General features: G+C 40.7%; 1 protein-coding gene across 1 annotated transcript in view; it reads left to right on the top strand.

Annotated features, from left to right (window-relative positions):
- Positions 1 to 14882, top strand: part of slc25a21 (solute carrier family 25 member 21) — a 96066-nt gene that overhangs the window by 67563 nt on the left and 13621 nt on the right. The window contains exon 4 of the mRNA XM_020627565.3: positions 8878 to 8961. Within this exon, the coding sequence (XP_020483221.1) occupies positions 8878 to 8961 (84 nt within the window). The remainder of the gene's footprint in view (positions 1 to 8877; positions 8962 to 14882) is intronic.

Genomic DNA, 14882 nt, shown 5'->3' with positions numbered 1-14882 from the left:
TATTTAAATATTTTAAGGAGGAAAAAAAAATCTCTTTTCTCTCTCTCTTTATCTTTGGGTTGGGGACATTTGGGATATTTGAGGACAAAGTCTAGGCATTTTGCTAACAAAAATTGTAATTTTTCAATATTTCAGACAATATCTATTAATTTAGAAAACAAAATTGTCATTTGTTTCGGCTCTTTACTTAAAAGCAAGAGCTGTAGAGTGAATGGACTCAAGAACCAAGTGAATTGTGAAATATGCACTTCTCAAGTGCTTTTTTTTTTTTTTTTTAATGAATAAAGAGTTTAAATATAGGCAGACATGATCTGACAGATATAGAAAACCTAGCCAAAAACACTACTGGCAGAAAGCAAAAAACGACAGGTAAGAGTTGTGCCATGATGAGTTTTTTATAAACTAATCTTCATAGATGACCTTTCTGTTTCTTGTCTTTGTTGCTTTCGTAATCCAATACAATATCAGAAAATGTATCCATTTTTTTGGCATTGTAATTATAATACTCAGCCTAAAATGTAAATGTAGCATACTTCACACAAAGTAAACCCTTAATTGCCCCTCACCCTGACCCCCTCCGAGGGTATGTGCAGGAATGTGGGGGTGAAGACGGAGGGTGCGACGCAGCGTTTGGAGGGAGGGCAGTCGTCAGTTTAGCAGAGAGAGACAGTGGGACCGGAGTTACAGCTTTTCATTAACCTGGAAACCACCTAGTTACATGGTTCATGGGCTGGTCTCAGCTCACTTGGAGGTAACAAAGGGTGTCGGGCGGCACTTTCGGCAGGGGGCTGTGTGCTCGGGGCACCCCATCTGACTCTGATCAGGTTCTCCCTCTCATTAGAGAGTCGCACTGAGCCTGTGTTTCCCTTCATGTCGAGATCCTGTTACAAGGAGCTCCACCCTTATGCACATGTATGCTCATCTGAAACCAGCTTCCCATCACCCCCTTTCACTTCCGCTAAAAAAATTAAAGCCCCGCCTTCCTCATGTTTGTGTCCTCTCCGATCAAGTCCTCCTGTTATCGCGAACTTCCTGAAGTTTCCATTGTGTGCAAATTATTCAATGCTTTTGCCTTAATGATGTTTTTTGGTGTTCAATAACTCTTGACAGCGCTACTCCTTTTCTCCCTCTGTCTCCCGCTGCCCTTACGTTTCTTTTTCCCTCTTCCTGACTGTCCTCCTCTTTTCCTCTGCATGTTACCTTTTTATGTCTCACAGATAATGTTGTACTTGAGGATTATACATTTTCAGATTAAATGTATCTAATTACTGTAGGCTGACCAAAAAAGAAAAAAACATGCAAAATGGTATATTACCCATGGTCCTCACATCTTTTTGCAGAGTGACAAAACAAAGTTCCTAAACCATTTATATCCTGATACCTGTTGTCTCTGGCCGATAAGGGAGAATTTCTGTAAAAAGTGTCACCTTTGGCCCATGTGGAATCAGTGTCTCTTTGGCTAAATAAAACTCAATATGCCTCATCAAAACCTACTTATCCAATTTATCCTCATGAGTGGAAACATCAAATATGAATGGAGTTATTAAAGACAAAAATAACTTATCAAAATAACACATAAGCAAAATAAAGACATTAACAAGATAACTTAAGTGGAAATTTCTCAAATTAATCAATTAGCCATTTTTTAGTCTTCTGGCACTCAAAGTGCTTTTACACTCGATGCTGCATTAACCCCTTCTCACACATATTCACACTGATAGCAAGGCTGCTACTTAAAGTGCCCATCAGCACTAACTAATCAAATTCACACATTGAGGGCTATACCTGGGGGCAACCACCACTTTGTTGAATCAGCCTCTTCTTTAGTTAAAATAAACCAGAATATAAAGTGACAGCAATAATGGCAAGTTGTTTAATTTGGATCATTTCTTTTGAATTTGTAGCTTGTTGAGCGATTATGTAATATTTTCAACTTAATCCCATTGTACATATGTTCTAATCAGGTTTGTATCTAATCATGCGATTCTTTAAATCGATTGTATGACATGGCTGTCAGAATTCTTGTAAACCACTAAGTAAAGCATGATTAGAAAAACCTGGTGCTGGCCCTTGCTCGTGGTCCCGCTCAGCGGTCTTGAAAGTGATCTTTGATGAGGTCCTTGACAGATGACGTCCAGTCTGTTAGGGGAAAACATGACAGCGCTGAGGATGGCCCAAAGGCTTCAACCCCCCTCCTCCCACCTCCCACCTCTACCTCCGTTTGCCCCCAACTGCTTGGTGAACCCCGGTGCACTTCTGGAGGAATCCCTGACACAACCCTCAAACAGCAGGGCACAAAGCAGCAGCAGCCTGATAGCTGATCTTTGCTTGTAAAGGAGCAGGCAGGTCAGCGGTCGTCAAGCCGGCTCCTAATCCCCCCGGCGCTGTGAGACTGCAGGGCAAGACTTTACTCACAGTGTAAACCCAAACACATGCTGCATGCGTGTGCAGGATGCACCGAACTCCATGTGTGCATTGCATCCAGTGCTGATGCATGAGTAAGAGTGAGCTCAGTGAGTAAGGAAGAGAACATGTGAGCGTAGCACAGCAGCATATTTGGAATTATTAAAGAATGTGTTGGATTCCAGTGACACTCTCCTGGTACTCCTTGTGTAACATGTGCAAGACAGATAATAAACTTTTTATTTTAGCATTTATTTTTGGGCTTTTTGTGACTTAATTTGAGCAAAGGGACAGTGGATAGAGCAGGAAATTAGGGAGAGAAAGTGGGGAATGACCTGCAGGAAAAGAGCCCATGGTTGGACCTGGGCTGCCAGCTTGAGGACTATAGCCTCTGTACATGTGGTGTGAAAACTAACAGCTAGGCCTCCTCTTAAAATCAAGGTTCTGGTCATCAGTCACAAACTCCCAAGTCAACCCTTGGCTACTACTAAAGGCCAGAAAAGTTGGCCATAGATCCAAGATCTCTTCAGTTTGGCCATCCCGTTGGTCCAAGCTGTATGTATTTCATATACCATGAAGATGATGCTTCTTTCATTTCTTATTCTTGCAATATATTAGAAAAAGAATCTTTGAAAACATAACCCATTCATTTTAATGTTGTCAGTTGTTTCCACACCTCAATGATAACTAGCAGTGGCCAATGGATTACTACATTAGAGATTTCACCTATAGATTGAGGAACCCATAAAGCGCAGATGTGCATGTCAGTGTGTATGTCATACTGGAGCACCTGTAATCATTATCAGTGAAGGGGTTCACATTCCAGTACACTAATTACAGAGTGGAGGCATTGTATGCTTTGATTTCACTAGACCCTGACTGTGCTGCAACCACAGTGCCGCCCCCCTGCTGCCCAATCTCACTCTTTCTTTTGACTTTCAAAACACAGATGCATTTCTGTATATCCATTATCCTGCCACCATCAACACTTTTACAACCTCTAACAAGGAAGTATTTGCAGTTTGAAATGAGTTGCAACGTCTTCACCCAATTTTGCTTAGACATGTAAGTTTTGTTAAGTACAAAAGTGCCTCAACAAATCCTCGGCAGTTTCAAATGACACCACTCTCTATTTTCTACTTGACCTACCCTTTGTTGATGCAGTTATGATAATCTGTAAAGACACTGAAGGTTAAACAGACAGTTAAGGGCTCTAAATGGTCCCTGTGCCCATCTGTGCAGTTGAGTTCAGCCTCCCCAAAGCAGTTATTTGTGCATAGTTTCACAAGTTGAGCTCTTGTTCTTGTGGGTGTTGCTATTGCCATTGCTCCTGAACAGAAGGCACACAATTAGGCCATCATTGTAACCTAGTTCTTATTAGCTTCATAAAGTAGATTGGCTGACTGGTTTCCCCTATTTTCCAAGAATGTGGAAGCAACTGTGATCGACTGACCACCTTGCCAATACTCAATATGACACATGCGTATGTATAGATTGCACATGTTAACCCCTAGGTTAGGTCTAAGTGAAAAATTTGGTTCTTTGCATTCCCACATGCAGCTCACACTGAAGACTTCAGGAGATTTTTTTAGGAGTTTTGTGCAAGCGTGTACAACAAGGCTTTTGATTCAGATCCCTTTGAGCCATGAATGGTTGGTTGGTGGTTTTTCTACACTATTCAAACCACTCTATTTTATTTAGAAGTAAAAGATATAATAATGTCTTTATAAGGCAAACTCCAAAACACTTGAAGTTAAATGTTTTTACAGAATAAAGAATACAAACCAGAGCTGAAATTGCCCATTTTAAAGCACCAATAAGGCCTCTGTAAAATCTAATTTGTTTCCAGCAGCAGTGGAGGTTTTTTGGCTTCTAAAACAGAGTTGTAAGTCTTGGTCTCTCAAAACTGGGCAAAGAAAAGATGGTGCAGTGTAGTAATACTTAATCTCGGGTTTCTCTCTGGCAGTTGTCTTCTGTCTGGAGCTCACTTTGTTATGTTTCCTGCTGTCAGGGGAGCCTACAAAATCTAGCAGCATCCCCTCACATCAAAGTAACTATAACTGTCGTGGACCAGGACGAGTCTTATCACCATGTAGTCCTGACCTCTCTTGCACGGCATGCTATCCTTTTGTCATGGCTTCTTTCCAACTTTGGATTTGGTCTTTCTACTTTATTGAAATTGTGAATCAGTATTGTCCTTTCATTTTTAGAGAAAAGTCTTATATGAAGTACTTGCAGGCCTGTAAGTTTTTATGTTACTTTATATCTATTATACAGTTTTATATGTATGCTATAATTAAAATTAATGCTCAAACATTAGCACCATCATTTCCCTTAACAGTGTTTGGCAGAGGTTAAGAGACCCCAGTTTAAACACCCGAGAAATCCTTTCAGTTATGCAACCACTTACTGGAAATGTCGACTAGACTTTTTCCACCTATCTGCTCCACTTCAGCATTAGTGGCTTTCTAAATTGCTACAGTCCACCCTAACATGTAGAGTGATCTGTCAGTCAACCAGAAGTCTGTAATGCTCTAAACATTTGAGTCTCTGTCTTTTCCCTGGGCCTGCCTACCCTCTCCTCTTGCTGTTTTATGCGGCTCTTTTCCTGCTCTTTCACGTTAACACAGCCTGATCTTGGGTCACAGAGGTCAAAGTATATGATCAGACATCTGGACTAGTCCCAACAGCACCATAGGGAATCAGAGGAGTGAGTTTTATCGGAGTAAGAAAGAAAACTCTGTAGTGACTGGTAGTTAAAAGGGCTATGACATCCCTCAGAGTTACTTTTTATTCCTTGTCCACACCAAAGCTTGCTTTGTAACCTGGGTTGTGTTTTGGTGGGTTTCTGGTGCTGGTGGAACCCAACCTGGCCTGATACAGATCTAGCTTTGGTAGCCTGCGGTGTCATAGCGCCAACGGTTTATCACTTCCCCTTTGCTCCCATCTTGCATCTTCTTACTTGGACTTTACTTTCCTATTCCTCCCTCCAAAGGTCTGTCTTTATTGGCCTCCTCCTGCTACGCTCAAATGCTTTTTCCTTGAAGTTTTGTCGTAGATTCATTCTATCAAAACTTTGTGTTCCTTGCTCTTGGTTTTTTGCGGGATAAGGGACATTTTAATAGTTTCTCAATTGGATTGAAGAAGGAGGTTTTTTTCTCCAAAGTTATTTACAATAAAAGCAAAAAATTTAAATATTAGCAGGAACAATAAATCAACTAAAATGTTGGGATCTATTCCATTAAACATACAACAAGGAGCATGTTCGGTGCCACACTGAAAGATTTCAAATGTTATACTCTTTGTTACTTTTCATTATTGAAACAAACTTTTAGTCAGTGAAAGTAAGTCAGCTCTGTTGTCAAATACAGTGACTTGTCAAATCTAAAGCCACTGGATCCAAAGGGGAACCTTTAATTTTCGGGTCATACTGCTTTACCCTGGAGCACTACTAGATGGCTTAAGTCACAATTGGCCACATTTGCCACATTTGGACCATTAGGTCGGAAAAGTGCTCTTAAATTCATGTACCAATGCAATGGCCTTCTACCATCTTTATGATCCTGCTCATTAAAATTAATCGTCAGGCTGTAAAAGAAGATTTCCCCTTTATGTTGCCTTCTGGATTGTCTTCTGCGCTTCAGATCTTACATGAGAAATTGTGGTACTTTCATCCTTTTCCCCCCTTGGTGATTCAGTTCTGCTTTTTCTTAAATCATATATTTTGTATGCTTTTTTTTTTTGTCAAAGCATTCCTAGAGGGAAGGCATGAATAGATCAAGGCTCTCACTGTAGCAACCAGTCCAAATACACAGCAACAAACATAAATCATAGTGTTCATACTTGGAGAAACTTGCCCTTTCTGAAATATTGCTATTTAATAGATAGCGTAAGATAACTACCCATTGTAGATTAGGCCATTACATCTCTATATTGGGTTATACTGTATGTCAATCTGTCTAAATGGCTTTAAATAAGATTTCACCTCAGCCTCATTAGACCATAAATCTTAAAGTGAGCAAGTCATCAAAATGTTAGTGCCACTGAGGAAATACTCTTCATTTAATAGAGCATATTTTTAAGAGATCTCCTAAAAGCATGGCCTGCCTCTTTTTAAAAGAAACCCCGACAAGCCTCCGCCTTTTGATCAACTACAAAAAACTTTACCCCCTTCCATAGGTATTTTTTAACACCATCATTAATGAGCCCCACCTTAACATCTCGTCCTCTAAGAGGTGACAGCCCGTCTTGTTGGTCCACAGTATGAGCCCATTACCACTGGGGTCTGCTAGCGAACACGGTCTTGCAAGGCCCTCAAACACCGCACTTGTGTCTATAAAAACACAAAGAATGGGGCTCTTGCCTGCCATACCGCCCTCATTTACCTTTTTGACTTCTTTGTGAACGCCTAGGATTTGTACTTTTATTGGTTCTTGAGGTCAGGTGGACTTGGTCTTCAGAATTATTTACCCCAGAGTGCTAGTCTCATTCACAAAAGCACCGACTTGCCCTCGCCTTCACCCTCACCGCCTCTGGGCCTGTAAAGCTCAAACACTAGAAAAAATGGAAAGGAAGGGAAGAAGGGGTACTGTTGATGAACTCGCAGATCTCATCACCTCAGAGTATACTGAATCTTCAGTTGCTCTTGCCAATGATTGAGGGAGATGTTCTGAGCAGTGGGTTTTTAAGAAGCCCAAGGGTTTTCCTTGGCTCGTCTGTCAGCAGAGTTTACGATCCACATGGCTGATTTCCAAGGCCATGAGTCTGCTAGAGCCAAGAAGGCTACCTTTTGCTCTTCTTCAGCTTACCAGTATCTTGTCATTGAGGTCTGCGAAAACTGCAGAAACTAGAGCTTTGTGTCTGTAAAAACGAACTAAAAAAGGACATTAAACTTGAATGGATCCAAGTCTCATTTTCCCCTGTTGGTCGCTGTGAAGAGAAACATTAGCTGCTTCCTAGCCAGAGGCCTGACAGTTCCCCTGCTGCCACAACTTCTTCAGGTCCTCCCTATTATCTCCCACTCCCTGGGCCTTGCTGTTTGGTCCCTGTCTTTTAATGGCAGGGTAGAAGAGGGCCATAAGGAAATGAGGTGACCCCGGGGTCACAAGTGGAGTCAGAAGGCTGGAACCGGACCATGGCCCTGCCAACCTCACTCTAAGGGCATGTTCACATTGAGGCAGGCTAGCAAAAGGAGATAGGGGGAGAGTCGTGACAGGGTCCCTTCCATCCTTGACCTCAGTATCATATGCTTTTAATTAAGCCAGATTTGAATATGTTTACAAGCCCCAGTAGTCTTAAATCTTCCAGGTCTTTGGCCCCTTTCTGTACCCCTTATTCCACCATCCCCTCATGCCTCAAGTCATTCTGTTTCTTCTTCTCTTTAATATGGTGTCAGACATCTATTTATTACACTGTTTTAACTGGTTTTCAGGTACAGGTTACAAGCTACTTGGGAATCCACCAAATAGGATTTGAGGGACACCCTGCTAAGATGTTAATCTGTTAGCGATATGAAAGGCCGCTCACCCCACTAAACCCCCCCCCCCCCCTCTACTGGAACCCGGGGGCCTTTTATGGCCCCATCAGGCACCCGCATGGGCGACTTACTGCTGACCTTGTGACCTGGCAGTTGAAGCCATATGAGGAGGGAATCTTTCTCTTGTCCCGTTTTCTAATAGTCTCTTTATTTCTGCCTCCTGCTATATTGAAAATCACTTATATATTTTATATTTGCAGGAAAAAAGTATTCATCAACCAAATATGAATTATACTTTAAAATAATTGTATGTTTCTAATATTGTATTCACTTTTTGGACATCAAATTACTGTATTATGTCATTAGTCAATGTCAATGAACATGGGATCTATGTCAAAGCTGTATTTTTAGTATATAATGAGATATCTTGTTATCTTTTCAAAACCTGAAACTCTTTATTTCTACAGGCACCTTTTTATATTCATTTTTCAATCTATCTCGTGTAAAAGATTTACACACAGCTCACTGGCCTTTATTAGGGAGGTACCAGCATGTTTGCTATACAACAAAAAGTCCTTTGACTTTTGCTCCATCTTATTAAAAATTTACACGTAACTCAAGAGCTGTTACAATTGGCTTACTAGCGTGTAAGTAGTCGAAAAGCTTGCTCCAAAGGGCCCTGTCCCAGGGAGTTGGTTGGCTAATTGGATCGGTTGGGTTAAATAAATGTTTGAGTTCTCTCCTGCACGGGGGGGACCTGGTTGTGGTGGGAGCCTCTCATCATAGGAAGAGGAGGAAAAAACAGGATGAAAGAGAGGGGAGGAAAATAAAGGGGGAAATGAGCTCATTTATGATGAGATCAGGTTTGTTGTAAGTGTATTTTACACACAGGTGTTGAAGACAATGAGGAGCACACAAAAAAAACACATTAACCAATGTCAACACAAAATAAATCAAGCTGTTGTATGTTATTTCTTATATAAACTTTGTGTTCGCAGGTTCCAGATCCAGAGGGGCACCAGTGACCCAACAAGCTACAAGAGCCTGGGCGATTGTTTCCGGACCATCTTCCGCAATGAGGGGTAGGCTTTCTAAAGCAGCTGGCAACTAAGGGCCAAAATAACAGGTCATGAGTTTGCCATACATTTTATTCCAAGCACAAATGATGTCAGTCCTCCTGTTGTCTGACTGCAGGGATGGAGCCATTTCTACTTCTTGACCCAGATCTCTGAGTATTAAGTTGGCATTAAATGTATTCAGTAACTGAATCAAAAATATACAGGATTATAATAAGTTAAGGACACCTTTGATAAATAAATGTTCAAAATGTGTTTGTGCTATGACAATGACAGAATCCAAAACTTGTTAAAAATTAATACTTATAAGTTGGCTACTTATTTTGTTTCTGGAGCTTTATAGAAGCAGTATGTCACTCCGACATGTAGCATTTGAAATTGGTACTGCAGTCCAAATTCAAAACATTAGAGAGAGCTGCAATACCATGTCATTATATACCCCTCCGTACCGTACCACACAGCACGACATAACACGATATGAAACAATGCACTTTATGTTCCCCTATGGGAAATTTGTCTAAGACTCAAGTGCTACACACAGTTTATACGTGACGTAATAATCAAATTAGAGCAACAGAAAATAGGGTTATATTGAGAAAAAGTTTACATGAACCAAGGTTAATAGCAAATGGCAATCCATAGCTGGCAAGCAGTGTCTAATATTACAATGGTACATACCTCTTACTCTTTGGTAAAAATATATAATTAGTTGTGGTGCTTCATTTTAATGCTAACAGTAATGTTGACAGGGTGGTGTTTTTGCTGAGAATCAGAAAGTGTTTAAGGTTCAAAAGCCTTTAAACTAGGAATGTGTATGTCAGCAGCCTTGAAGAATATTAAACAGCAAGCACTCTCATCATTGTACCTCATTTTAGATAGAAGTGTGCCTTTTTTTGGGGTTTAAATGTAAAACTTTCAAAATAACAGCAGACGGCCACAGCGTCATTCTCCCTCCTCCTCTGCCTGCCAGTGACAGGACTGTGAGACAGTGCAGGTGTAGGAGAAAGTGGTTACCACTCGCTCTGTTTACGGCGAGTCGACAGCTTTACAGCGGATATAAAGTTGATCTGCTGCGAGGTGTGAGCGAGCACACGTCGAGAGGCCTGCTAGTAACGGTTGGACGTGGTATGCTGGTTGTAGCTCAGCAGACACAGCGATCCTGCTACAGTAGCTGTGCCCTCTTCACCCCCCCCTCCACACACACACACACACACACACACACACACACACACACACACACACACACACACACAGTCTAACAGGGTGAAATTTAATACCTTTGTGCCTGCATGCTTTCTGGGTGTGTCCTTAGGGAGTAGGTCTGCATGTACTTCCAAAGAAGTCTCTTACACAATAAAAAGGTTGCCAAATTACACAGCATTTACACCAGGCTTCCCAGGTAAAGCCGTGGTACATGTTGGAGTGTACCCACAGACAGAAGATCCACTTTCTCATTGACCAATTATAACTCACAGTGTATTTTTGCTGCAGCTGTAATTATTCCCCAGTAGCACATCCCAGATTACCCTCCAGGTCAAACCACTTAGTTATAACTTGTACAAATACTACTGTTGTGAAATTATTATTGAAAATAAACATCTCCTGTCAACTGATGCCGGGGCAGAGCCAACACCGGGACTAATTTTCTTTCTGAGGTGATGATAGATGAAACCTGAGCTCTCAAGCCTGAGCTCTGTGATTAGATTGAACAAAAACACAGAAATGTGCACATGTATGACACCATCTTTAAGGCCTGGACACATAAACTATCCCTGAAAACCTTTACACATTACATCCAGATTAATTTTGAGTACTTGCTGCATTGTGGATAAATTCTATTTAAAAAAAACTCAACATTGTGCTATTAATTCTTTAAAATCAGAGTCATTTTCCGAGTGTAAACATGCATACATTTGTCTTTGTGTTTTATGTGCTTAAAAATAAACGTAAAAATGTAATAAAAAAACGGGACAAAAAGTGAACAGTAGTACTTCTACTATTAAAGAGCCTAATATAGAGCCCGAATAGATTGCATCATATAAAAAGAGTTTAAATAAAATATGTTAAATGTATATACATATTTGGCAAGAACTCTGGCATGAAATCATGTAGCGGCGCTGTTAAGTGTGTGACAGTGTGAATCTTGCTCACCAACACTTGGTTGGTGTATTTTCCTACACACCACGCTCCTTTTGCGCCTGGGTGTAGCAGTGTGAGCATGTGTTAAGTGTTTCCGTCTGGAGGGAAACAAAAAGTCTCTATTCTCGAACATTTCTTACCGCTCTGGTATCCATAGGTTAGGTCGAGACCCAGAGCACGGCCACAAGAATATTATGAAGGCACAAGCGTTACAGCAGAACGTGTTTGTACAGTAGATCAATGAATGATGCCTGGAAGTAGAACATGTTCAGTAGAGGGTGGAAGGTAGGTGGTGGGGATCCAGCTGCGACCACCCGTGTTAAAAAATATCTACATTCAAGGAAGTGCAGATAAGCGTGTCCACCAGATTACACTTGTTTAAGGCAGTGAATCAGACATTGTTTGTATGAAGCAAGTCTTAAAGCAAGATTTAGACTTTTTGATTTTGAGAAACATGCTTATTCATTGTTTGCCATGTAGTCTTTTCACCTCTGTTTTTAACAAGATGCAACATGTTGATTAGTGAGCTTCAGTGAGTTTTGCAGACGTTTTTTTTCTTCTCCTGTTGCCAGTTGTTTCCCCCTTTTTTTTCATTCTAAGTGCTTATCTCAGCTAACCAGATGCTGGCTTTGGCTTCATTATAATAGAACAGACATGGATGTTTGTCTTGTCATAAAACTGTCAGGGAGAAAGTTAACAAACATGTTTAACAAAATGTCAAACTATTCCTTTGAGACCGCGATTGTTTGAGTAAAACTTTAAATTGTTGAATAAAAGTTCCAGTTTCCACAGTTTCCCCATTTAGGTAAATGTAAAACTTTTCAAAGTCTCACATTTACCAAAATCGAACAGAACATGAAATATATTATATATAAATATTGTGCAAAATCCAGTACAGTAAATGTTTTTTATGATTTATTTGTGTTATTTTATATATGTTATGATGTCCATGATATGTTATAGTATGTTTCATACAGTTTCCACCATGCATAAGGTAAAGAAATCTGTGGATTGTGGCTTCTGGTTGTTCTGCAGTATTATCAGTGACAATGTCAAGGTTACAGTAGACACTGGGAAAGTGAAAATATTTGCAGATGAAGCATGCCGGCTGTTTACATGTTAAAATGTTCTCTGGGGTGGCTCATATTTCCCACAGGTTACCTCGTTGCAGTGTTGTGAAAATAAGCAGGCGTGCTGCATTCAGTCATTTTACTCTGCAAATCCATCATGTACTGTTCAAAGAGTCAGAATTAGTGTCTGATTAATAACATCAGCTGGTTTATAATCAGTCCTGAGTGCGGGTGTAGTTCTGTCAGCGCCACGCTCCTCTCCAGATGGATGGAGGCTGTTAAAAAAGGAAAGGTTTATGAAAATGAAGGACAAATCATTCACACACACACACACACACACACACACACATCCATCCGAACCCCTCTTCCCTCACCTTGTGTTAGGAGGTCATTTGTTTAGGAAAGCCAAAAAGGGACTTAGTGTGTACTTTACATTGGAAAGCAAATTAGGATTCAAATGATGGCTACTCACTAGAAGCCATATTTGTTCTGTAACAAATTTCACTCCCACTTCATCACCTGGCGGCTGCCCAGCCTGACCACACCCGGGAAATCTGTGGCCGGTATTTGCATGGACAAAGAGAGCAGAGGGGAGGCTCTTCCGTCTCACTGAAATAACTTATTTACACAAACAATAGGAGGGATGAATTTAAAGAGGGTTCTTCCTCTGCCGTAATCCCTTCCTCCAGCATTTTTGATTATGTTGATGGCTTGATTACCCTGAGCCAGTACTGCTTGTGTTACTTCAGCTGTGGGGCAAATAGGTTGGCTCTGTCACCTGATGACAAGTGTTTTGATAATTAGTTATGGTTCATTGCTGCTTTTGGAAAGCAACCAGGCTGCTCAGGTATTCTATCAAAGTTTAATATCCTGTACACCTCAGGTTATATTCACCTGAAATTAATGCCAGCAGCAAAAATATTTACACTTGGACCAAATATACCAAGATCATCTATGTTGACTTGTAGAGAGTGTTGTCACAACAGGGCTGGTGCCGGCATTCACAAGATACAGTCGGTCACGCCACATTGTCCTCTTTTTCCACAGACCTGTGTTCACTATCAACATTCACTCCCTCATACTTTGTCTCTCTGTTACCTGCAGGCTGACAAGTGGAAGGGGAGGCCCTTTTCATAACTGCCATTAGCACATTTATGGACACATTACGCATCTTTTGCCACTTTTCTGTTGACATTCAGTTAGAATGTTACCATGCACGATTAAGTTGAGCACCGGTTAAAGCTTGATTAGTCTATTAGTTGGACTACTGTCCTTTTCCTGGTATACAAGCACTGAGGGAGAATCGATTTATTTAAGGAAGTTTGTCCGACACCGCTGTGCTAGGTGGCGATATATCCCCTTTCGGCTAGTTTCTCTCCATCTTTTTCTGCTTGACACATTACATCCAGAGGTGGGCACAGTCGATCAAAATGTTAACTTTGTTAACTGTTCATTAGCAGTTAATAAGTTAATTAATTAACTAAAGTTAACATTAACCGGTATTATCAGAAAAGAACAAAAACATCTGCTTTTTGCTATGTCAATAGATTTTCATTCTAAAGAGGCCCTGAAGACTCAAAGTTACACATGTCTGTATACAAAAATCTATATTGTTTTTTTACCACTAACATCAATGTTAAGAATTCATTTGTTATTGATAATTATCAGCATTAATTTTTTCCGACGTGTGCCAAGCTTTGAATATGTCACATTCCAAACAATTGACAAACTAGTTAGCAAGCGGCAAACTGGTTGTCTTATGGTAACTAACTGCTTCAGTTGACACAACAAAACCGCTCGTCTGTTTTAAAAAGCTTGGATCTGGCTCTAGTACTCGACATGTTGATGCCTTCGTCTTGTTTTCTTCCCAGCTTTCTTCTATGCATTCATGCTGTTCAACTTCCGCATCAAAGCCCGCAGTGGCAACTGTGGAGCATGCACAGAATCCTCAGGCAAGTTTGGATCTGATTTAAGAGTTTTCCAGAGTAAATCGACTCCTTACCACACCATCTAGATGCGTTAGTCTGACTGAGAAATTTAGCTCAGTACAATTTTAGTCAAGCTGACATGTTTTATAAAAGTCTGGATATATTTGAACCAACACAATTGGTCCAACTCTTTTTGTTTATGTAAACCTACTGAGTGCTTTTAAATTGTTGATTGAAAATATTTCAGTCATGTATACTTCCTGAAATAGCAGTACTAAAAAACATTTAATGCAAAGTACATTAAACCAGAGTTTATATTGGAACCTCTTAAATCAATTTAATTATTAAAGGTCCCATATTATGCTTTTTCTGGTTTTATATGCCCTTTAGTGTGTTTTCCAAGTGTCCTGTGCATGTTTAGGCACGTCTATGTGCAAAAATTCAAAGTCCGCAGAAACGCGGCTTCTCCTACCTCCTCCTGTTAGCTGTAGCATTAGCCGCACGTAACGCTCGGTTCTAGCCCCCCTCGATAAAAAATTTGTCAGTGCTGCGTCATTGTCAGTGTGAGATCACTGATCTAAGCTCATTGGCTCGTTGTGGCAAGCCCAGCAGCTCATGTTGACATTTCCGAGACGCGTGCTGAGCAACTGACCAATAACGACAGAGCGGATCGGCAGACCAATCAGAGCAGACTTGGCCCACGTGGGGTCTAACAGTGTGGGCTCAACAGAGTGTAGCTGACAGACTCAGAGCGTAGAGGGAGCAAGGAGGAGCAGTACATGAAAACACA

Source organism: Labrus bergylta, chromosome 18 (genome assembly GCF_963930695.1).
Source record: "Labrus bergylta chromosome 18, fLabBer1.1, whole genome shotgun sequence".
NCBI classification, from domain to species: Eukaryota; Metazoa; Chordata; class Actinopteri; order Labriformes; family Labridae; genus Labrus; species Labrus bergylta.
This window is presented reverse-complemented; position numbering and strand designations above follow the sequence as displayed.